Source organism: Miscanthus floridulus, chromosome 8 (assembly GCF_019320115.1).
Source record: "Miscanthus floridulus cultivar M001 chromosome 8, ASM1932011v1, whole genome shotgun sequence".
NCBI lineage: Eukaryota > Viridiplantae > Streptophyta > Magnoliopsida > Poales > Poaceae > Miscanthus > Miscanthus floridulus.
This window is the reverse complement of record NC_089587.1, coordinates 222,019,901-222,045,199: the sequence shown is the minus strand read 5'-3', so window position 1 is coordinate 222,045,199 and position 25,299 is coordinate 222,019,901. Positions and strand designations below refer to the sequence as shown.

The following is a 25,299-nucleotide window of genomic DNA, read 5'->3' as shown; positions in this document are numbered from 1 at the left end:
GGGCCGGCGGTGGCACCACCATCTCTTTGCCTTCTCTTAGGGTTAGGGGAGCGGAGCCGTGTGGGGTCAAGGGCAACGACGCAAGGCCACTCGACGGTGGCGCGCTCCACCTCGGGTGAGCGTGCTCATCGGCGAGGGGCCCCAGGGCGGCGCCACCATCTCCGACTGCTGAGGTTTTGGAGAGAGAAAGGAGAGAGAGCCGGCCGTCGTGGGCAAAGAGAGAGAGGCAGGGGACGCGAGTGAGCTAGGGTTCTAGGGCGTGCGACCGGTCGGGCGGTTTTGTTCTGCCGAGGAGCACAGACGGCCGTCTGATCAAGATCAACGACCAGCGTTGATCAGACCGGGGTCTGGCCTAGGTGGGAGCGCGTGGGCGGACGGCTTTGCCGGCCTAGGCCCAGGTTGTGGCCTAGAAGGCGCAGCGCGCGCGAGAAGAGTAGGCTAGGCTGGTTTTTGCCGCGGGGCCGAGCAACAGTGAAGAGTTTGAGCCCAATTTTTCCTTTTCTTTTTCTAGTAAATTGTTATTTCCTAGAAAATGATTAATGGCTCAAGAAAAAATAGCAAAAGAGAATTTTCCTATGGGTAAAATTCACCAATTATGTCTAAGTTTCCGCCGCAAAGTTTAAAGTTTATTATCTTCTAATTAAATTCGAACCAACGGGAGAATTTAATTTAAAGAATAGTTATATTTGGTAAATTATGATTATGTTTATCCTCTAATTAAATTAGAACAAACAGGAAAATTTAAATTAGAGAAGTAGTCCGATTTGTTTATGTTAAGTTATGGTATTGTTATCTTCTAACCAACGTTGGTGATAATAATATTATAATGAATTTAAGTTCGAAGTTTAAATCTATGATAAATTTTACACCGACGTGGTCAATTTTTCAGAGAGTAGATAAGGACAATAGAATGCATTTTATTAACATGTTTCCGCTACAATGAAGTTGATTATCTTCTAATTAAATTCGAACCAGCGGGAGAATTTAATGTTGAAGAGTAATTATATGGATTTTAAGTTAATTTATGAGTTTTATGCATTAATTCTATTTTCTGCTCAACGGTGATGTAGAATTGATGCAGTAGCATATTGTACGTTTTATTTTTAACCGGCGAGATCACTTGGTTGTATGCCAACGGGCTACAATGCTAGGGTATGTGAATGAAAAGGCTTGAGTCAAGCCAGTTCAGGATAGTTTTTTCTTAGTTTACTAATTTTCTGATTAAATTGGAACAAACGGGAAGATTTAATTGAAAAATAAAGTATAAGTGAATGTTTTAGTCGTCATGACTAAATTTTCATATAGATGTATCCCGCATGGGGAGAAGTTTTGGCATAGTACTTATGCTAGTCAATCCTACATGGCGGGGAAAGTTTTGTGATGATTCACATGTTTTGTATCCGCATAGCGAGAGAAGTTTGGGTAGCTCTTATGCTTCCTAGTATTGACCGTGGCACAATAGAAATGCATCGTCATGGTCAATACCAACCAAAAGATAAGAAAAGATGCAAGTGTGACTTGTAAAAACACTGCTGATGAAAGACCTCATTGAGTTCTCGAAGTGAAATAAGGAAAGTGTACTCTTATACGAATCAAGAAATAACTATGTTCGCATGACATAATCATGTGAATGAAGTAAGTTATATATGTCTCCTCGTTCACAGGTTTTCTTAATGGTTTTTGAAATTATGGCAGTAAAGTTCATGTCATATTTCAAGAGGGAGGATATTAAGATTAATTAAGATGTATGCGACCGTCGAAGTAGTACAACGGTCACAACAATAGTACCCCTAAGCAGAGAAATAGCTAAATTCCTATACCTTTTAAAGTTTTGACAGGAAAATAGCATAGTTAGCCTCAAAGATGCTAAGGTGGTGCTTAAAACATCATATGAGATTTTAACAGATTGAACCCAAATAATAAATTGGAAGATACACTATCTTTATAAAAGATGGGAAGATCTAGGGGAGCAGGTATGTAGAGGTATGTAGAGACCTAAGACTTGAAGTGAAGCGGGACTACGTGCCCACTTCAGTAATTCAAAACAAAGAATTTCTCAATACCTGTTGATGTTGTATGACTTATACAACACCTGTTGTTGGCTTTTCGAAGAAGATAAATAATGTAAACAAGGATCTTGTGATACAGAAGCCCATAGAATCAATTGCCTCTTGACAATGAAGAGCAACAACAGCCTCATATGAAAGTGTCAGTAGCTGAGGCCCTAGAAGTTCTCAAAGAATTAGTAAACCCGTTTTTTAATGATTATTAAGTCTATGTTAGTAAAGAAATTCAAATAAAGGGTACTCCCACCTCATTTGAAGAAGCCATGAGAAGCGTTTACTTGTTTAAAAGGCAAGAAGCTATGAAAGTTGAAATGAACTCAATGAATACCAACGATGTTTGGGACTTAGAAGTAATTCCTAATGAAGCCAAAACAGTAGACTGTTAATGGGTCTACAAGACAAAATATGACTCCAAAGGGAATGTAAAAAGATATGAAGTTGAAATGAATTTGATGAATACTAACGATGTTTGGGACAGAAGTAATTCCTAATAGAGCCAAAACAGTAGGCTGTTAATGGGTCTACAAGATAAAATGTGACTCTAAAGGAAATGTAGAAAGATATAAAGCATGACTTGTGGTAATATGCTTTACGTAAAGAGAATGAAAAGATTACAATGAGAGTTTTCTCTTCAGTTTTATGTAAGGATTCTTTTAGAATTATAATGGTGTTAATGGCACATTACAATTTAGAGTTACATCAATTGGATATAAAGACGGCATTCCTCAACGGGGATTTGTATGAAAACGTTTACATGGCACAACCCAAAGATTTTGTCATGGAAGAAAAAGAGCATATGTGATGTCGCCTGTAGAAATCCATTTATGGGTTAAAACTAAGTCTCTAGACTGTAGTATTTAAAGTTGATGAAACGATAAGAAAGTTTAGGTTTTAAAGAAAATGAGAAGGACAATAGCATTTATGCGTGGATCAAGAATGGAAAATTTATTTTCCACATCCTATGAATAAATGACATTCTACTCATTAGTAGTGATGTTAATCTATCATTGGAGAAGAAGTTTTGTCCTCAAATTTCAATGTGAATGATCTTGGTGAAGCGTCATTGGTTCTAGGAATCGAAATTCACCGAGATAAAAGAAAAATGGTCTATTAGGACTATCACAAAGGCATACTTAGGAAAGATTCTAAAGAAGTAAAGTTTGCATGCGAGTAAACCTACGCCTGCTCCTATAGTCAAGGGTAATACATTTGGGAACTTTAAGTGTTCCAGAAACCAATATGAGATTGATCAAATGAATATGGTTCCATATGCTTTAGCTGTTGGAAGCTTGATGAGTATACAAGTACAAGTAAGAACTTACCCTGACGTAGTTATATATCCGAGATATTTTGACAAAAGTCCAGTTCAGATATAGATCACTGAAATGGAGTTGAGAATGTCTTGTAATTTTGCAAAGTATCATAGGCCTCATGCTGAACAAAAAAGAATAAGTACTCTCAAATAGTTGAGGGTACAAATATTAAGTCATGGTGAGATGTGTAGTGAAATCCACAGTAGCTGCTAACACCCACAGTTGGAGTATTATTATGGAAAAACTCCAAAAAATAGTTACTGAGTCATCAGTGATGCATACCATAGTATACCTTGACATGACGCTTAAGGAACGAATTTGTAACCAGATTTAACAATGGTAGACAACAGCAATAACCATTTAAAGTAAGTTAACTCCTAAGACAACATATCAAGTGTGCCGCCAAACACATTGACACTAAGTTATATATTGTAAAGGAGAAAATCTAGAATCATTTTAAAAGCATTGAGCACGTAAGTATCGAGTAAGTACTTACAGATCCGCTTACTAAAGGCTAACCACTCAATACGTTCAGAGAACACACAGTCGATATGGATTTATAGGAAAGCCTATGATTTCTGGATACTAAGGGCCTAGTTGAGTATCTGTTTTAAAATAAAAAGGTGCATTGTAGCTGTTAAGTCTAATGGTAACTGACCGTGACGATGAAGCACGCTCTATGCACTGATTTGTGATTGAATGGGAACAAGATAAAGTAAGTAAGTTAAGTTTAAGTCATAAGGTGAAATCAAGGGGGAGAATGTTAGGATTAATCTCATCCGACTCAGTCCAACGACTAAGTCAGACCCTTTGACCGTGTCCTGATCGGGGACACACAACCGACCACTGGTCGGCGGGCACCTGTTACACAACGCTATAAGAGAGAGGTGGGGTCCGGGACGCTAGACATGAGGTTCGACGCCGTCATTGGACCCTATCGTAGAACCTTAGAAGCCCCTCCGATCGCGGGCACGCTGCAAGTGACGGGAAGTGCCGCCGGCAGCGCCCCGTCCTTTGGACTCCACCCCGCCTACGCTGCCATGACACCAGTGTCCATATCGCTGCGGCGCCTTGGACGCAACTGCGCTAGGGCGAGGTACAGGAACAAGTTTCCCTATCTAAGTCAAGTTTATCGCCTGATCTACATTTTAGAGGTACTGCAATATATCATACCGCTGCTAAGCGGTAAGCGCGCATAGCAGTACATAAGTATAGTACTCTATCTCGACCCTCGTTGCAGGGTGGTGAGCAACCACCCGTGTAGCGGTGTAGGTGTGTACTGCTACTGTAGTAATACCCAGCCGGCCGGCTAGCGGGCGCGGCTACAATGTTGAGAGAATTCCTTATTTGACATCAGACAAATGACCCATTCCTTTCTTGGCCCTCAAAAAATTTCAGTTTCCTATTTGACACCGAGTTCAACTTTCATTCGTTATACGACACTCCATTAGATTTTTCATCTGTGAGCCGTTAACTGCCATGTGAAAAGATGATTTTGCCCCTGTGGGTCTCACCACCCTTCTGCCTCCTCTCCTCCCCTTCTCCCTCCTGTCTGCACCCGTATAAGCAGCATGCTGACGGTGGAGAAGACAGGCGCGTCGCGGCCCCCGCCGACCGTCCCCGCCGCTACGGCTGGAGCCCCCTCCCTCCTCCGACGAGCCGCACACCTTCGGCAGCCGCGCCGTCAACCACCGACAGGGCTCGCTCGGTCGCGTCGTGCCCTGGGACGGCGGACGTAGGGGCCCTCTCGGTAGGGGGTGGCCACTTGCCCCACCCGCGCAGCACCCTACGGGGGCGCTGTCGCTCCGCCCCTGCGGCGTGGGGGGAGGGGCGTGGAGGAGGAAGGCGCTGAGGGCTGGCGCCGCCACCAGCGAGAAAGAGGCAGCTAGGGTTCCGTTGAGCGCTCGCGGATCGCCGGGAGGATGCAACGTAGGGGAAGCAGCGCCGGTGTCCACCAGCGGGGTCCAGCCGCGCCGCTCCGTGGCCGGGGACGGCCACCGGTGGGGCACACGCGCAGCGCTGCGCCGCGTGCTGAGGGAGCCGCCGCTCTGGCCATCCGGCGTCGCTGGGCCTGGCCGGCACGCTAGCATGTCGGGAGAGAGGGAGAGGGCGGGGAGAGGGAGGAAGGAGGACGGCCGCCGCTGCTCCGAGGATCGGCTATCGTCGTCCGCGTGACAAGAGAGGGAGGGAGAGGGAGCGGAGGGAGGGGGTGCGGACAGGAGGGAGAAGGGGAGGAGAGGAGGGAGAAGGGTGGTGGGACCCATAGGGGTAAAATCGTCTTTTCATATGGCAGTTAACGGCTTACGGATAAAAAATCTAACGGAGTGTCGTATAAGGAATGAAAGTTAAACTCGGTATTAAATAGAAAACTGAAATTTTTTTAGGACAAAAAAAAAACAAAACATTTATCTGATATCAAAGGAATTATCCCACCAAAGTTATGCAGCAGCCGCACGAACGATGATGGATCTATTTACGCGTTTGCAAGCGATCTGGGTAGTACTGTAGCATGGCCCCACACGTACCGCCGCACGTGCGCATATACTTGTAGGCGAGGTACCTGTAAGCTTGTACAGACCTTGTGCGTCATGTTACGTATATATACACAATACACTTATATATAGCGTGGTATGGCTACCGCGCGCGCGCTGGCGGCCCTGAAGGCTAGCAGACGTACTGGACGAGTGGTTCCATCGATCATCCACCACCTCCATGTCCGATCCGTCCTAGCAGGCACAACTACTCCATTCTGGTGACTGACAACACGGGCGCGTCGTATGCTCTCCATGTCAACGCGTCATCGCCTCCTGCTCCGTTCCGTCGCATCGCGTTTAATTTGCTGTGCACTACTACACCGTCTACACGTACGTACACGTGGCAGAGTCTTGACTTGATGCCATGCATGCCGCACCATTCATTCAGAAACAACAAAGCACGTACAATCAGAAACAAAGCAGCTACTACTCGCATGTGGGATTGTGGGTATGTAGTAGTACTGCTAGTAGTTCGCACTACTACTCCGGCCTCCTCCAGCAAAACAGGACAGCCAGTGATGAGTGATGACGCACGCAATGATGTCAGATGTGTATGGGAGTATATATATGTACTCAACTATGATGATTACCTTCGTTGTCGCCCATCACATGGTCTTGCTCATCATCACCTGATAGAGATTTTTCCAAGTACTTATTACTCTCTTCGTCCCGAAAATAATACAGTTCTATCATGTATATGTCAAACAATCTTAGCTTGAATTAATTTTATACGAATCTTTATGATATGAAATAAGTGTCATCTAATCTACTTCGTAGTGCAATTGTGTATTTCCATAGATCTATTTAGTATCATAAATATTGATATTTTTTTTTAAAAATGTCAAACTTTACTTAGTTTGACTAGGAATAGAGGCAACATCGTATTTTGTTTGGCAGGGCTCTAGCTTTAGATAAAATGGCTTTGGTTCCAGCTTGTCTCGTGGAACAACTTTATAACAGATCGAGGATAAAATAGCTTTGGTTCCGGCTTCTCTCGTGGAATAACTTCATTTTGCTCCAGCTTCATCTAATAGATCAGAGTATTGTTTAGTAAAACAGCTTCTCATTGGACCTACTTCATGTATGCTTCACTTGTCATTGGATTAATCCTTTTATTCCTTTAATTTCTCTCCTCCTCCTCCCCCTCCTCCCGCATCTCTCTCGCCGTTACCTCCCCACCCTAAAATTCTCTCGCCTACCGTTGCCCCAATTCTCAGCACGATGACATCGACCCTTCACCACCACACTGGACTCCTCCACCCATGCAAGACTCCACTGGCATCGCCCTCACCTGTTGGTGTCTAACATAATTAGCATTGAGTAAACAGTAAATATAGTACTGTTGATTGTTGTTTACAAAATATTACATAGACGGGTCCCTCATGATTTCTTGGTCAAGCACGTCTCCTGCCCATTGGTGGCGAGACGGAGCGGGATCGCGAGCGTCGACGTCAGGAGTAGCATGCAAAGACGTGACCCATGAGAGCGAGATTGAGCGAGGTCAAGCTCGATTTTTCAGCTCGTCCATCATGTTTCAACTTCAATAACCAGGTTTTGTGAGACTTTAGGTGTGGAGCCGTTTCGTGAGATGCTATTTACTTATTTAGGTGTGGTGAAGCAGCTTCTGAAGCAATCGGTGAAGCGCTGCAAAATGCGCCCTAGACGTAGGCCCCGTTTGGATGACATAAATGTTTCGGATTCTCAGGTGAATCACCATAATCGCTGCCAAACACCTAAATAGGTGACAAAAACGTTTCGGAGTCTCACGGAAACGTTTCTCGTTTTTTTTACTAGGAATGAGAATCATCCAAATAGGTGTTTCGCAGTGATTCTAGTTCATTTCAAGGAGAATCTAGATCAATAGCCAAACGTTTCACCGATTCTTACCAAGTGATTCCTATTTCAATATAGAAACGTTTCTAGAGAGAATCTCGATCTTCTAGGAGAATCTAGATCCCTACCAAACAGGACCTTAGTATATACCGATAAAAAAAAGGAGTTCAAAAAAAAGATAAAAATGTTTCATAAAAAGCTAAAAAAGGGGAAGACACCACAGAGCGGTAGTATAAATTCACACAGAGAGAGAAGGCTTTGACAGTTTCACTAGAGGTAGCAGTAGCAGTAGCACGCCACCGAGAATTACCGAGTGCTTGCAGAGTACTACTCAGGTCGTATCGCTTCGTTGCATTGCACGACGCAGAGGATCACTCACGCCTGTAATCATCAGTTGCTGCTTGTGCATGGGCGGGGCCCACTTGCATTTGCCGCGGCCACCTCCATTTTGACCCACATATATCTATCAGCCATGGCTGGCCATGGGAACAGCCGTGCCGTGCCGTGCCTCTCGCAGCCATTCCCTCCTTCCCCTCTCCCTCCCCAACCACAGGAACCAAAAGCTACCAATCTCTCCATCCCTTGCGTTCCATGCAGCATGCCGTGAGCAGTGGCGCCCGCTGGAGAAGAGACGGAGGGGGAGCTGGTGTGTGACTGTAGTGACTGCTGAGCTTGCTTGTGTGGGGGTAGGAAAGAGAGAGTCAGAGAGGGAGACAGGTGGCTTGGTTCATCTGCAACAGTCGCCATCTCTGCCTGCTTTTCAGCTCCTTTGCTTGCTTTCCCTGCACATCTCTTTTGTTTTGGCCTGCCCTTCCCTCCATCTCCATCCATCCAAGCCGGCCGCCTCCAACTCCCTATCCTCCTTTTGCTTTCCCACATCTTTGCTCCAATAATGATGGGGTGGTGGTGGTGGTGGGTTTGGTCGTGACCCTGCCGCTGCATCCCCACCCTCGCCGCTACCTCCTCCAAATCCACCGGCCGCTTGCTTTCCTCTCCTCTCCCTTCCATCATCCCGGCTCGCCAGGCGCCACCCCCTCCTTTTCCTCTTTTCAGCTGCAGTTGGGCAGCAGTAGGTTGGTCCTGCTTGCCTTCCCCTCCCCACATCCCTTTTCCTTGCTGGGGATCGGGAGGCCTTCATCAAGCCATCTTCCTCCCTGCTGTCCACATCTCGCTCCTTGTGCGGGGTGGTGCCGGCTGGTGGTGCCGCTACTGCTAGCTAGGAGCCCAATTTCTTGATAGGATTGGTGCGTGCCAACCACAGGTCTGTCCTGTTGGCTTTGCTTCTCGGCCCAGCGGCTGGTGCTCTGCTCTGCTCTGCTGGGAGCACCAACTGCAGCGTGTTCTTGCGCCGGTTTGATTTCTTGCCGTGAATTGGGTCGAGATTGGGAGGCTCTCTCCCGTTCCGATGAGGCTAGATGAGAGAAATGCTGCCGTGGGGAGGGTCAGGGACCAGTTCCCCGTCGGCATGCGTGTCCTCGCCGTGGATGACGACCCCGTGTGCCTCAAGGTGCTTGAGAACCTCCTGCGCCGCTGCCAGTATCATGGTAAGGATTTCCGCGACACGGCGGCAGCGCTGTCATTTTCTTTTTTGCGGCCTGCTAGTAAGCCTAGTATATTTCTGGTTCAGTGCTGTTAGATTTCTATTTTTCCTGGATTTTGCTGAATTATCTGCTTCCAGAGTATTAAAAATAATAAAAAAAATGCTGTTGTGTAATTGTGTTATACTAGCTGTTACAGGTATATGTTATGTATGCACTTATCATGTGTAAATTCTTGCCGCAGCTACAGATTTGATTACATCAAATGATGAAAATAGTTAAGCACTGAATTGTTGACCTCACTATCACCATGTAACTGAATGCTGCATTTTTTGGGGCTTTTACTACAAGTTGTTAGGTAGTTTCTCATGCAGTATGTACAAGATGCTTGTTATGGCTTTTGCTACAGCTACTCATCTGTAAGACCGGATTGTTTCGTATTTGCAGTGACAACGACGAATCAGGCTGTTGTCGCCTTGAGGATGCTGAGGCAAAACAGGGACTTGTTTGATCTTGTTATCAGTGATGTGCACATGCCAGACATGGATGGCTTTTAAGCTTCTGGAGCTTGTGGGGCTCGAAATGGACCTCCCTGTCATTAGTAAGTCCAAAATGCTATATCTTACTGGTGGCCGACTCTCACTGTTGTTGATAGTAATATGCAGCTTTTACTTAATGATATTCTTATACTATCTGCAAAGCATCCATGCCATACAGCAAATCTTAAGCTTGTATTGGAGGAATGCAAAACTTGCTAACCAGTCATTATCCATGCAGTGTTATCGGTGAATGGTAGAGACAAAAACTGTAATGAAGGGGATAACTCATGGCGCCTGTGACTATCTCTTAAAACCTGTTCGGCTGGAAGAGCTTAGGAATATCTGGCAGCATGTTGTTAGAAGGAAATTCAGTAACTGTGAGCGTGCTAACATTGATGGTTATGAGGAGTGGCACTAGGCCATCAAATGCAGATTTTGATCATGTACACAGCCAAATTACAGGTGGGACACCTGACCAATGTGGAAGGCCCAGCAAGAAGAGGAAGGAATATCATAGTGAAGAGGAAGATGAAGGAGAAGAGAGTAATGGCCAAGAGAACGATGATCCTTCAGCTTCAAAGAAACCAAGGGTTGTTTGGTCAGTTGAACTACACCGAAAATTTGTTGCTGCTGTCAATCAGCTAGGAATTGACAGTGAGTCCCACTGCCACCTGCTGTTCTTTTTTCAGCTTTGCTGCTGTTAAGTTATTTACCACGGTCCATTCTACAACCTCATCTTTTCTGTTGATGCAGAAGCTGTGCCAAAAAGGATACTTGAGCTCATGAATGTTGAGAGACTCACCAGGGAAAATGTTGCAAGTCACCTGCAGGCAAGACACTTATGGACTTAACCCCACTTTGTTCAGTTTAGCAAGTACTGGTGACTCAAGAATTGTGGTGTTCAGTAGTGTGGTTCACCAGTACGTGTAATAAGGATAGCATTAAATTTTTAGTTTCCACTGTTCAGAAGATGTGTGGCTTAACTTTTCAAGCTATCTGGCATTAGGCTCTGTAAAAATATGCAAGTGTCCTGGAGCTTTTGAGCATGAAAAGGTGCTAATAGATTGTTTGCTCACACATTATTACTGTTAACTACTACAAGAAAGCCACCTCACCCCCCTGATTAAGCAAAGACATACCTGTTTTAGGCATATTATACAGTGGGAATTCGTGACAAGTGCATATATTTATTGATTGAAGTTCTTGGTTTTTGCTGATTCAGTCTTATAAACGTGGAAGAAAGGACACAGTTTGTTCCATAGCTCCATTTTCAGTTTATCGTGTAATGATTTGGACTACATCTTGCATACATAGTGAAGCTGAAAAGGACTCAGCTTTCATATCTCGAATGCAAAATTGGCCCTCTTGTTACTGTACATGTCCAATACTAAACAAACTACACATCTAAACTGTTTGCTTTTGTGTGCCATGCAGAAGTATAGACTCTATCTTAAACGGCTAAGTGCTGTGGCATCGCAACAGGCTAGCATTGTTGCTGGTTTGGGAGGCAACGACCCCTTTATGCTGGATGGGTGCATTTGAAGGACTCCAGGGTTATCAATCTTTTGCCTCTTCAGCAGCTCTGCCATCTTTTAGTCCACAGGGGTTGTTAAATAGAAATAATCCAACATCATTTGGAATTCAAGGGATGTCTGCTTACAGGCCAATTCAGATTGCAACCGGCAATTCCACAATAAGTCATTCCAATGGCGATCCAAATAAATATCACCTTAGCCTACCAGGTACTAGTAGCCGACAAGGAAATTTGGCACAAGGTTTGACAACTTCAGTTGGGCAGGTCCAGCTGACACAAAAGTGGTTTCATGAAGAAACTGACGATCTATCTACTATCCTTTCTGTGAGTGGCCGGGCTAATAATGGCGTGCCTGGCACACTCCAAAGCGTCACAAATAGTCATTTGCTGCAGCATGGCCTTGTTGAATGTAGACAAGACAAAGTTGTTATCCAGCCATCTTCATCTGGAAGTTCAGATCGTCTTGAAGGCACTATTGGAGTTTCCTCCAGTCTGATGGATTCTTGTGCATCCCAGCAGAGGGTTGTTCCATTGTCTGCCTTTTCTACCAGTGCATCGCCAATGAATGGCTCGTTTTGCAGTAACGACATAGCTGAGTTGGGTGCTACGTCCTCTGGAGGTACAAATATTTGCCCCTCCAATGACCTCAGGGTAGCAAGAGACAACAAAGTGGGAGCTAGCCTCTTTTGGTAATGTGATACTTTTGTCTCCAGACACTGTGCCAAACCAAAAATACTTGAATTTTGGTGGTGGAAGCAATTTGAGGCAGAGCATGGATGGAGGGAACACAGACAATCTGTTGAATCCCAAGTTCATATGGAGTTGTTTGCAGACCTCTCAACCACCGAATCTTATCGGAAGTAATCATCCCATGAGCCAAAGACCAAATAACGGAAACCTTGGTGGCTCAATGGTTGGACAGACAACAGCAAGTGCTTCAACAGCTGCTCCACAGACGAGGATCGACATGTTTATCTCCGGAGACACACCGACTCCAAAGAGCGCATCGGATTTGAGCTTCCCTAGGGTCCACAGCGAGCTTAGCTCTAGCAGCTGCAGCTTCGATGGCCTCCTCAACTCCATAATCAAAGTGGTAAGGAAGCTCTTGTTATGTTTCCCAACTAGTCTGTGCAGGGTTCGTCTTCTGACGAAAGGAAGGAGTACCTGCTACATTTCATCTAACAGCAGTGCTGATCCCCGTGCAGGAGAAGGACGATGCTTCCTTCAGCGATGACCTGGGATGTGACTTCTACTCCCTGGGTGCCTGCATATGATCGCCACCTTCCACATATCTGCATCTGTGTTCATCTCTCATTGTATGCTGTGCAGCTAGTGTTAATCTTAGGTAAAATTGTAGCTGTGCGCCTATCTATGCTGCTCACAGCCAAGAAAATACAGTAACTACTAGGTCTGTTCTGTATGTAATGTGCTAGCAGTCAGATATCTGGATTCTGGAAGGTAATGTCCATTTGCTAAACTGAGCTGGACACACTGTGTTGACGCAAATTCCGATCACACATTAGCAAGAGCTAGATCGTTCGGGCAGCAACGGCTGAAACACGCAGAAGAGGGAGGTCTAAACGGCAAGGCTAACTAGTAGATCGACAAGGCCACAACACGCAGCGGAGGTCTGTCAACTTGATAAACCCATGAACGCTTCCTGTCAAGACCTCTCGGGAGACACACAGTGAGGTGTTGGAATGTGATCGGTTGGGCTAATTCTGAACTTAATTACGAGATTACCGTGATCGGCGGCGACCCTTAGATATTCTAGGGTTCGGCTCCCTAACCCACAGCGCATCTATAAATAAGAAGAGACACCCCTGGCGGCTTCATCCACGTGAAACAAATCACACAACCTGTCAATTAGGCGTTGGAGGGTCTAGGAAGGTCGTCTCCCACGTCCATCTTGTCCAGGTACATCTCGGCGGCGTCCAGAAGGCCACCGCTACCTGGTTCCTCACGTTCTTCACCAACATAGGACATTCAAGTCCTCCGGCGGTGAACTCAAATCATCTGCTACATCTACGACCTTCATCGCATCTCCAGCGACATAGATGGCGTCCACAGGCTCTGGTTAGTATCGAAGATTAGTTTCCGCATTAAGATGGGTTAGTGATCATGTTTAGGCTAAGATAAGATCTTGTTTATGCTAAGTTCTAATTCACCATGAGGGTGTCCTATAATCAACAAGGCCACCTCGCCGGCTACCAAGTTGACGAGGTCGTGAGGGTGTCCTAAAATCGGCAAGGCCACCGTCCACAAATCTAGGGGGAAGGGGTCCTAGAATTGGCAAGGTCACCTAAAACATCCACAGTCCCATCGAGGGACACATGTAGGACAGCGAGGGGATTGGAAGAGATATAAGGAGTAAAAAGTGAGTAGATTGATAAAAGATCGAATGTGTAGCTTGACACCTCAATCGGTGGTGTATCCCATATTTGATATAGAGTAGGGATAGTTTTATCCCATTAGAAAACCAATTTGGTATAATTTCATGTCGTTTACTAGAAACCACGCGCTTGCCTGTATTGGGCATCCTGCCATATGTGAATTTATATAGAATGTGATGCTGGGCTCACTTTGGAGAATAAAAACAAAACAACAACTATATAAATATGAAATATTAGCTACTCCCTTCGTTTCAAATTTTAAATCACTTTGACTTGTTTAGTTCATCCATTTTGTTATGTATCTAGACATATTATTATATCTAGATGCATAGTAAAATGAATGTATAAAAAAAGTCAAAGCAACTTATAATGGAACAGATGGAGTACCAAACAACTCATATCATAAGCTCAGGAAGGTACCAGTACTAGGTCATAGACGTGGCTGCCAGCAAGACTTTGCAGGTGAAAGACAAGCATTATCCAGGTGAGCTTTAGTGTCCTTCGTACTCTCCGATTCATCATCATCCTTGTTTGACCTGTGACGACGATGGAACGATAGCCTCAAATACAAAATGGCATAGGCAAAAATAATCATTCACATACAGTTAAAGAAAATACAAGTTAGCATCAACTGACACTGACAGGGAAAGCAAACTCCAGGAGGTAAGCTAGAAGTTAATCCTGTTACCTAGGTTCTACTTCTACACTTGTTAAACCAATTCACTTTGATAAACCAATTAGCTGTAGATCACAATAGGTTTAGCATTAGGTAGAAGTAGAAGTAAGAAGTAAAAAAAATACACAACAAGTATCAGTATTAAGTATTGTGGCATTGCTAAATGGAAAAGCTTCGGGATCATGGAAACTCTTCTTGGATGTATCCATAGTGGGATAGAACTGCATGGATAACAAAGAGAAAAAAGGACCAAGACGATGGACTTTCATTAGAGAAAAAAAGTACTGGTTTCTTACGCACACTTCTATTGCACCTAATCTGGGCATATTTGAGTTCTAATACACTCTAATGATGACTTCATACACTGCTATGTTCTAAAATCAAATGGGACTTTCCTCGGGCAGTCAACCAGATAGATTGTGTGTGTTCACAATACACTTTAGTATGTTGCAGCAGCTGTCATTGCGTCACCACGCACTACCAGTACATTCGCTGTTTTAAATTGCATCAATTTAGGTGGATAGCCCGGTTGCACAAGTGCAAATTTTATTGTGCATTTGCTCTTACCTGGATAAGCAGGGTGGCTGCTTCAATCTTGTTTCTCTGAAAATATGGAAAAGAACTCGACATCTTTCATTCTGTATTTTCTAGGTTGAAGCACCAATTTGTGATGGAAGGCATCATTGCATCAAGGGGCTGTAGCGGGTCTCTCTGAAGCGTGGAATAGATTATCGACACCGTACAATCAGCACACAGATGTGTATGCCAAGAAGAAAACCCAGAAATGAGGGCAAATGAACTTACATGATAGACATCACATTTTGGCTAATTGAAAGCAAAAGCAAAGTTTATGCAGTTTACTGGATGGAACCATTAGCATCGCAACTCATCAAATCCAGCAAGAGGCTACTAGAGCTCGTGAAATTGTATATTTGTAAGACATGGGAATTTCGTCGAACACATGGTCACTGGTCGGCAAGCCTAGTACGGGAGGATGAAGACCAAATTATAATCACTTTGCTACGACGATTAACTCGCCTAAGCTGAACGGCGTGAGCCTGGCTCTGTATCTGCAACACTCTATTGCTTGTTTTGATATTAGGGAAGAAGTTTATCTGGGTAGTTGGTTACTGGATGGAACCATTAGCATCGCAGCTCATGAAATCAAGCAAGAGGCTATTGGAGGCCGTGAAATTGTATATTTGTAAGACATGGGCATTTTGTCAAACACATAGTCACTGGTCGGCAAGCCTAGTACGGGACGATGAAGACCAAATTGCAATCACTCTATATCCGCAATACTCTGTTGCTTGTTTTAATATCAGGGAAGAAGTTTATTTGGATAGTTGTATAGTGAGTTCAATATTTACATTAAATGATTGAGCTAGCTCTTGAGCCTTATTTACATCTTCCAAGTGGACGGTATGCCCCCTTTGTTTATGGGTCAGTGGATTAGAATGAAAAAGAGATTTAGTCTTGTAACGGAAAAAAGAAGAAGCTTTCAATAAACTTACCAATGGCAGCCATTAGACCTCTAGCATAAGAATCTGCAGTAAGTATTATTATTTTTGTTGGCAAATAATGAGACAAGCACGCTAGGCATTTCATCGAATGGTTAGGAGGCAAGGAAGGGAACTGTGACAGAATAAAGAGAGGGACCGACACGCGAGCAGCACTGGAGAGAGGAGAGAGGAAGTATGGGAGTGGGGCGGACCTGGATGGGTTGATTCTAAAACAAGTCTGGGGCCAATTTGCGTGTTGTTAACACACTGATGGCCTAAACGTAAACCGTTTGATTAGTAATGACACGTTGTATTCATGTAAACAAATTCAAAAGTTCAAAACAAATTGGGAGATTTGAATTTGACGCTCAGCTGCTGCCGAACCCAATGCCAACTCGACCTGACCGCCACACAAGCCAAAATCACACGAGTCCACGACAAACCAGGCCCACGGGCGATGGCCGCTGCCGTGCCCTTGCGCCTCGCCGGCCTCCTCGGCCTCGGCCTCGCCTCCCGCACGCGACCAGACCCTAAGCCACACCTCTCCTGCGCCTTCTCCTCCTCGACCATCTCCGCGCCTCTCGCGGCCGACCGGGTCCGCGAGGATGAGAGTGGCCTCCTCTCGCGGCGCCTGCTCCGGCTCCGCTTCCGCTCGCCGCGCGGGGCCGCCGCGGCTGCCATCGAGAGATGGGCCCGGGAGCGCGTCCACATCTCGCGGCCGGAGCTCCGTCGCACAATCGCGATGCTCCGGCGCGCGCGCCGCTACGAGCACGCCCTCGAGGTGAGCAGTGGAACTTTTGGGTTCTCCTGGCTCTGGTTTTTGTCAACGCACTGACTGTTACTGTATCATTTGAATTAAGGATCTAATCTAATAAAACGAACGAGGAATGGGAGTTCAGTGACAATATTGCTGCCCCTTTCTATAGACAATTGGAATCATTTTTGCATTCTTGGCCTAAGCATTGTCAGATTGCAAGTGTAGTCTGATCTGGAGTTTTTCTTCTGAGCTGATTGCTACACACATACAAGTGATAAATTCGATTTGTTATTTCTAATTTTTATTGCAAATCATGCGGTACTGATTCGTTAAAGAGTTGATAGCAAGGGGCACCTATTTCTTATGTTCGATCATGACCCTGAAGCTTGGGATACGAGGGTTTAGCAGCTTGGCTGTTATGTTATTGACAGCATTGGTATAGGATATTCCGTAGCATATTAAAGGGTACACCGGCTAAACAAAGTTACATTGTGCTGCAGATTTTCTCTTGGATGGAATCATGCAATTCTCTTCAACTGTCGTCATGGGATCATGCAGCAAGACTGGACTTGATTGCTAAAGCTTACAGTACTTCTCAAGCTGAGGAATACTACAACAAACTACAGAGCCCTGCTGCCAGACAAGCTGCATCGTTCCCTCTCCTCCACTGCTATGTTACAGAAAGAAATGTACAGAAGGCTGAATACTTCATGGCCCAGTTGCAGAGTCACGGGTTACCTGTAGATCCTCGCTCTTTCAATGAAATCATGAAACTCTATGTTGCAACCTGTCAGTATGAGAAGGTCCTTAGTGTTATTGACCTCATGAAACGGAACAACATTCCCAGAAATGTTCTCTCCTACAACCTTTGGATGAATGCTTGTGCTGAAGTCTCTGGTGTTGCCTCAGTACAATCAGTGTTCCAGGAGATGTTGAATGATGAGACGGTCGAGGTTGGTTGGAGCACATACTGCACACTAGCCAACATTTTCAGGAAGAATGGACTGAACACTAAAGCGCAAGCTTGCCTTAGGAAAGCTGAAACAAAACTGTCACCAACAGGGCGCTTAGGATACTCTTTTGTAATGACATGTTATGCGGCTCTGAATGACAGCGATGGAGTTATGAGATTGTGGGAGGCTAGCAAAAGTGTGCCAGGTAGAATCCCCACTGCAAACTACATGACTGCTATGTTATGTTCAATAAAAGTTGGCGACATCAGCCAGGCCGAGTGGATCTTTGGAAGCTGGTAAGGAGGGTGCAGGAAGCATGATGTGCGGGTTTGAAATGTTCTTCTTGGTGCTTATGTGAGGAATAGGTGGATTGAAAAGGCTGAGAGGCTCCACCTCCACATGCTAGAGAAAGAAGCATGTCCAAATTACAAGACATGGGAGATATTGATGGAGGGTTATGTTCAGAGTAGGCAGATGGACAAAGCTGTGGGTTGCATGAAGAAAGGTTTGTCTCTGTTGAAGAGTTGCCATTGGAGACCTCCACTTGAACTGACGGAGGCCATTGGCAAACATTTCGAAGAGCAAGGAAATTTTGACGATGCATATCGATACATTAAGGTTCCCCGGAGGTTTAACTTGACAAGCTTGCTCCTGTATAAGTCATTGATTCGAGCATATATCAATGCTGACATTGTGCCACCGAATATCCTTGAGATGATTGCAAAAGATCAGATTGATATGGACGAAGAAATGGACCGGTTGATCATACTTGCTGGCAAGATAGATATCACATGCAATGGATAGTCTTTAACTGAGAACAGGCAATCACCAGTCAAATGATAAATATCATTCATTTGACTTTGTCAATTAGAGCTGCAAAGTGAAGAGCGGCAAGTTGAACCTGCAAATTACTAGATACAAAAAAAGGCGCTCCTGGAGACCCTGTTTGGTGTTCCTGCTGTCCTGCTAATCTGAACAACTCCATCTTCTTGGGGATCGTACAGTGTATTTGGAAAATGTGGAACATGAAGGTATCAGTGTATCACCTGATGACCTGAACCAGCACAGAAGAATGCTTACAGCTCTCAAGGATCACCTGAACCTCTGGACTATCAGAACCTCATCGAACCTGAATCAACATTCCCTAGTCATTACCTGTAATTAGTGGTGCAACCAGTTTTATGATGCAATCACATAGCTTGCTTATTTGTTTCTCAAAATCACTATCCACGAAAAGCTGGTTTGCAGCCACGTAACATCTGCGTGTAACATCTCTCTTATGAATTGTTCTGGGAGAATTTCCCACTGATCAGTCTCCAAAAACGTGCTTCCGCAGTGGGTTTGAACAAAGTGAATTGCAAATTTGGTTTCATTCTCAGAAGTACTTTTGCATACAAATTTAGAGTTAGTGTGTAACTGGCAAAATAGATGAGCCAGAGAATGCAGCCTTTTGTTTTCGTTTTTCAGTAATGTTATTTGGAAATCAACTTTAATACCTTTTCATCTTTTATTATAGAAAGCTTAACATCGATACATTACTTGCTCAAGTCATTAATATAGGACATTTAGACAACCAAAACAATCTAAAGCTTGTTTATTTTATTTGTGCAACCGAAGCATCCTCCTTTTTTTGGTTGGGTGGGGTGGGGGGAGTTCAAAAGTTAGCACTGATGCCATTAGTGATGTATCCAGATAATTACAGATTAACAGGTACTGGGAAACTATGTTTTGCAAATCCTAGGAAAAAATCAAAGTTCATGATAACCTTTAGGTGTGATGTATGGAGGTTTTATGAATCTGGTGTAAATACCAATCTTGCATAGTGCCAATTCAGGAACCTCACTCAGCCTTATACAAGGGTGTCACTTGTAACCATTACAAGATCCAAGGGGATAATAAGCAAGCAAAAGGCAATGGCCAAGGTGAACAATATCAGCCGCATCAATAATAGATGATAATCAACATAAAGGGCAGGCTAAGCAAAAAAATTAAAACGATCTAACCTTAACGACCACCAACCCTGGCCCAGATGCAGGCTAATTCAAACCGAACCTTTCCTCAATGGAGATGGTATTCTGGGATATGGAATCTTTAAGAGGCAGATGTAAAAGTAATAAGGCAAATGATCCAGACCATCTACCGGGATCAACAACGACACGAAACATGGGCAAAATGAACAGGCCAAAGTGCCAGGTGAAAAGGGAAGGCACAATCAATAAGTACCACAACAATTGACAGTCAAATATTCTAAAAGCAGGTGGAAAAAGACAAGCAGGATGCATCTGGCAATGAAATTGCCCTGAAAGTGCTCAAATGATCAGCACAAGATATACAACAACAGTAATAAAGATAAAAGAAAACGAATTGAATGCAATGCACATTTGTACTTTGGCAGTAGATGTGATGGATAAGTCTCATGTGTGGCTGGTCTTTGTGGGGCTATGATGCTCACATGGTCATGGTCCTTGTGGCTGTTTTTCTGTTTTTAGGACAGCATCTTAGACTAGAGGACAGCATCTTAGCTAGGACAGCATATTAGCATCTTAGACTAGCATCTTAGACTAGCATCTTGGCATATGCTTGGCTGGCTAGCAGCCTATAAATATGTAACCCCAACCCCTTGGGTTGGCATGGCATTTGTGTGAGCTTGTGTGAGAAATAGACAAGAAAATTGCCCCAACTCCTAGTGTCATCCTCTCTCGATGAGAGTAAGAATTCTCCTACTACCAAGAGTGAGAATTCAGCGACTAACAACTGGTATCAGAGCCGTATTATCCTGTAGCCTGAGCATCTCTTGCTCATCTTCTCTCCCAGCCCCACAACAGCCCCAGTTGTTGGCAGCAGCAGCTCCTCCGGCCGCTCCTGTTCACTCCTCTCCCAGCTCGTCTGAAGCAGCCCTCTCCCCACGCAGCAGCCCCCCGGTAGCGCGTCATGTCCGCAGAGCAGTCTCAGCGCTCGGTCGCCTCGAGCACGCGGCGTCGGCAGGAGGCCGAACTTGCCGCGGCAGAGGAACGCGAGCGAGCGGCGGCAGAGACCGCTGCGGCGGCGGCAAGGGCGTCGAGGCTAGCAGCGGCGGAGCTGGCAGCAGCCAGAGCGGAGGCGGAAGCAGCGGCGGCGGCGAATGCAGCGCGTGCGGCGGCGGCGGAGGTCGAGGCTCTGCGCGGCAGCATCGGCAGCTCCATTTCCGCTGACGACACCGCCGACGCGGACCTCGAGCTGCTAGAGAGGGAGGCAGCGCGAGCGCGGGCGGCGCAGTGGACAGCCGCGCACGTCCACGAGCGTGGCGGCAGCCCAGACAGGCGCGGACGCGCTGGCGGCGCTCCTGGAGGAGGCGCGCACGGCGGTGGCGCTCCTGGGGCAGCCGCGCACGCCCACGAGCGCGGCGGCAGCCCAGACAGGCGCGGACGCGCCGGTGGCGCTCCTGGAGGAGGCGCGCACGGCGGCGGCGCTCCTGGAGGAGGCGCGCACGGCAACGGTGGCGGACGGGTCGATGGAGAGCGCGGCCTTCACAGGCAGCGTGGCTCTCTCTCCCCGGATCGGTACCGACGGGTCGATGGAGAGCGCGGCCTTCACAGGCAGCATGGCTCTCTCTCCCCGGATCGGTACCGTGGTTACCACGGGCTCCAGGCTGTTGTCAGGGACGTCGGTCCCGGCGGTGGGTGGCCTACCCTCACCAAGACCAACTACGTCGAGTGGGCTGCGGTGATGAGGGTAAAGCTCCAGGTGCGGCACATGTGGGAGGCAGTCCGGTACGGCGACGTCGACTACGACCTAGATCGACGGGCGCTGGATGCTCTCATCGCTGCAGTCCCGCCCGAGATGCAGTTCTCGCTTACCAGCAAGCGGACTGCCAAGGAGGCTTGGGACGCCATCGCTGCGGCACGCATCGGCAGCGACCGCGCCCGCAAGTCCACACTGCAGGCACTTCGCAAGGAGTGGGAGAACCTGGCCTTCAAGCCAGGTGAGGACGTTGATGACTTTGCTCTCCGTCTCAACACTCTGTTGCAGAAGATGGTGCAGTTCGGCGACGACACCTACGGTGAGGAGAGAGCTGTCGAAAAGCTCTTCCGCTGCGTCCCCGAGAAGTACAAGCAGATGGCTCGCTCGATCGAGTCGCTGCTGGATCTCTCCACGATGTCGATCGAGGAGGCGATAGGTCGCCTCAAGGTCGTCGATAGTGATGAGCCACAGTCCCTCTCGGGGCCCATCACCACTGGCGGGAAGCTCCTTCTCACTCGGGAGCAGTGGCTTGCCAGCCAGGGTGACCGGAGGAAGGGGGAGCCTTCTTCCGCGACAGGCGGCCGCAAGCGTGGCAAGCCGCGCAAGGCGCGCAGAGACGCCCAGGCCGGGGCGCGAGGACGTGCCGAGGGTGATGCCCGCGGAGGCGCCCAGGGCGGCGCCGCCGGCAGGCACAAGCCGGCACGAGACGACACCTGCCGCAACTGCGGCCAGCTTGGCCATTGGGCCAAGGACTGTCGACAGCCACGACGCGGCCAGGCCCACGTCGCACAGGCGGAGGAGGAGCCGGCTCTGTTCATGGCACATGCCAGCATCGAGCTACCTCCAGCGGCACCGGCCGCAGCGGCTCTCCTCCACCTTGACGAGCCAAAAGCACACGCCCTCCTCGGCGACAGCTCCGGCAACGACAAGACTGACGGGTGGTGCCTCGACACCGGCGCCACCCATCACATGACCGGTCGACGGGAGTTCTTCACCGAGCTTGACTCTAGCGTCCGAGGCTCCGTCAAGTTTGGGGATGCCTCTGGCGTGGAGATCAAGGGCGTCGGCTCCATCATCTTCACCGCCGTGTCTGGTGAGCACAGGCTGCTCACCGGAGTCTACTACATCCCCGCGTTGAGGAACTCCATCATCAGCTTGGGACAGCTGGATGAGAACGGTTCGCGCGTGGTGGTTGAGGACGGAGTCATGAGGATTTGGGATCGTCGCCGTCGCCTTCTTGCCAAGGTATCCAGAAGCGCAAATCGACTCTACGTCCTTAACGTGCAGGTGGCACAACCCCTCTGTCTCGCTGCTCGTCGGGACGACGAGGCGTGGCAGTGGCACGAGCGTTTCGGGCACCTTCACTTTGAGGCCCTGAAGCGGCTCAGTGCCACGGAGATGGTGCGAGGCCTGCCGTGCCTCGACCATGTGGAGCAGCTCTGCGACGTCTGCGTGTTGACGAAGCAGAGGCGACTCCCCTTTCCCCAGCGGGCGAGCTTTCGAGCCAAGGAGAGGCTCGAGCTCGTGCACGGGGACTTGTGTGGCCCGGTGACACCGGCCACACCGGGAGGACGACGCTACTTCCTGCTGCTCGTCGACGACCTCTCCCGCTACATGTGGGTGATGGTCCTCGGCAGCAAGGGAGAGGCTGCGGACGCCATCAGACGCGCGCAGGCTGCTGCGGAGGCGGAGTGCGGCCGCAAGCTGCGCGTGCTGCGCACCGACAACGGCGGCGAATTCACGGCGGCTGAATTCGCGTCGTACTGCGCTGACGAGGGCATTCAGCGCCACTACTCCGCGCCGTACAGCCCGCAGCAGAACGGCGTCGTCGAGCGGCGCAACCAGACGGTTGTGGGGATGGCTCGGGCCCTCCTCAAGCAGAGGGGGATGCCGGCTATCTTCTGGGGAGAGGCGGTGGTGACGGCCGTCTACATCCTCAACCGCTCGCCTACCAAGGCGCTCGACGGCAGGACGCCGTACGAGGCTTGGCATGGGCGCAAGCCGGCGGTCTCCCACTTGCGGGTCTTCGGCTGCCTCGCATTCGCCAAGGAGCTTGGCCACATCAGCAAGCTCGACGACAGGAGCACTCCGGGAGTGTTCATCGGCTACGCGGAGGGCTCGAAGGCCTACCGCATCCTCGACCCGAAGACACAGCGTGTGCGCACGGCGCGCGACGTTGTGTTCGACGAAGGGCGAGGATGGGCGTGGGACAAGGCAGTGGACGACGGCTCAGCTCCGACGTACGACGACTTCACTGTCGAGTACGTCCACTTCGAGGGAGCTGGGGGAGTAGGCAGCTCTTCTTCGGCGAGCGCGTCTACCCCAGTCTCCGAGCCTCCACCGACCCCGGCACCTGCTACTCCGACAGCACCACGCTCTCCAGCCAGGACCTCGGCTGCGATGAGCTCTTCGCCGGCTCCACCACAGCCGGCAACGCCACGCACTCCAGCACCGACAGGCACCACTCCGGGCACGTCTACTCCACCACCAGCTCGTGTCGAGCACGGCCCGGTTGAGCTCGCTACTCCGCTCTCTCACGACGAGGAGCGCGTCGACGCGTACCACGACGGTGAGCCGTTGCGGTACCGTACGGTGGAGAACCTTCTCGGCGACCAGCCGGTGCCGGGACTGGTGCCTCACGACCTGGAGGCGCAGTTGCACCTTGCGTGTGACGACGGCGAGCCTCGGTCGTTCGCAGAGGCCGAGAGACACGCGGCATGGCGCGCCGCGATGCAGTTGGAGATGGATGCGGTTGAGAAGAACCGCACCTGGGAGCTTGCTGACCTTCCTCGTGGTCATCGCGCGATCACCCTTAAGTGGGTGTACAAGCTGAAGAGGGATGAAGCCGGTGCCATCGTCAAGCACAAGGCTCGCTTGGTGGCACGAGGTTTCGTGCAGCAGGAGGGGGTCGACTTCGACGACGCCTTTGCTCCCGTGGCACGGATGGAGTCCGTGCGACTCCTCCTTGCGCTAGCTGCCCAGGAGGGCTGGCGTGTTCATCACATGGACGTCAAGTCGGCGTTCCTTAACGGCGACTTGAAGGAGGAGGTCTACGTGCACCAGCCGCCGGGATTTGCGATCCCCGGCAAGGAGGGCAAGGTGCTCCGCCTGCGCAAGGCCCTCTATGGCTTGCGGCAGGCACCGAGGGCGTGGAATGCCAAGCTGGATTCCACGCTAAAGGGGATGGGTTTCGAGCAAAGCCCGCACGAGGCGGCCATCTACCGACGGGGCAATGGAGGTAATGCCCTGCTGGTGGGTGTCTACGTCGACGACTTGGTGATCACCGGCACCAAGGATGCGGAGGTGGCGGCATTCAAGGAAGAGATGAAGGCCACCTTCCAGATGAGTGACCTGGGGCCTCTCTCCTTCTACCTGGGAATCGAGGTACACCAGGATGACTCTGGGATCACGCTTCGACAGACCGCCTACGCCAAGCGCGTCGTTGAGCTAGCTGGGCTCACCGACTGCAACCCAGCTCTCACTCCGATGGAGGAGAGGCTGAAGCTGAGCCGCGACAGCACGACGGAGGAGGTGGACGCTACGCAGTACCGGCGTCTTGTGGGGAGCCTTCGCTACCTCGCCCACACACGGCCGGACTTGGCATTCTCTGTCGGCTACGTTAGTCGGTTCATGCAGCGACCGACGACGGAGCACCAGCAGGCTGTGAAGAGGATCATCCGCTACGTTGCGGGAACTCTCGACCACGGCCTCTACTACCCGAGGTGCCCTGGGGCGGCACACTTCGTCGGGTACAGCGACAGCGACCACGCCGGCGACATCGACACCAGCAAAAGCACGAGCGGGATCCTCTTCTTCCTCGGCAAGTGCCTCGTTAGCTGGCAGTCGGTCAAGCAGCAGGTGGTGGCCCTGTCCAGCTGCGAGGCCGAGTACATAGCGGCCTCCACCGCTTCGACTCAGGCGCTCTGGCTCGCTCGACTGCT

At 48.6% G+C, this 25,299-nt stretch overlaps 1 protein-coding gene and 1 pseudogene across 1 annotated transcript; both read left to right on the top strand.

The window, feature by feature from the left end:
- Positions 1-8,264: 8,264 nt before the first annotated feature.
- Positions 8,265-12,868, top strand: LOC136475086 (two-component response regulator ORR23-like; annotated as a pseudogene).
- A 3,482-nt stretch (positions 12,869-16,350) lies between these two features.
- On the top strand, positions 16,351-19,153 carry LOC136475085 (pentatricopeptide repeat-containing protein At5g27460-like). The gene is made up of 2 exons (XM_066472638.1): positions 16,351-16,709; positions 17,186-19,153. The coding sequence occupies exons 1-2, from the start codon at positions 16,386-16,388 to the stop codon at positions 17,936-17,938; spliced, it is 1,077 nt and encodes a 358-aa protein (XP_066328735.1). The 5' UTR covers positions 16,351-16,385; the 3' UTR covers positions 17,939-19,153.
- The last annotated feature ends 6,146 nt before the right edge of the window (positions 19,154-25,299 follow it).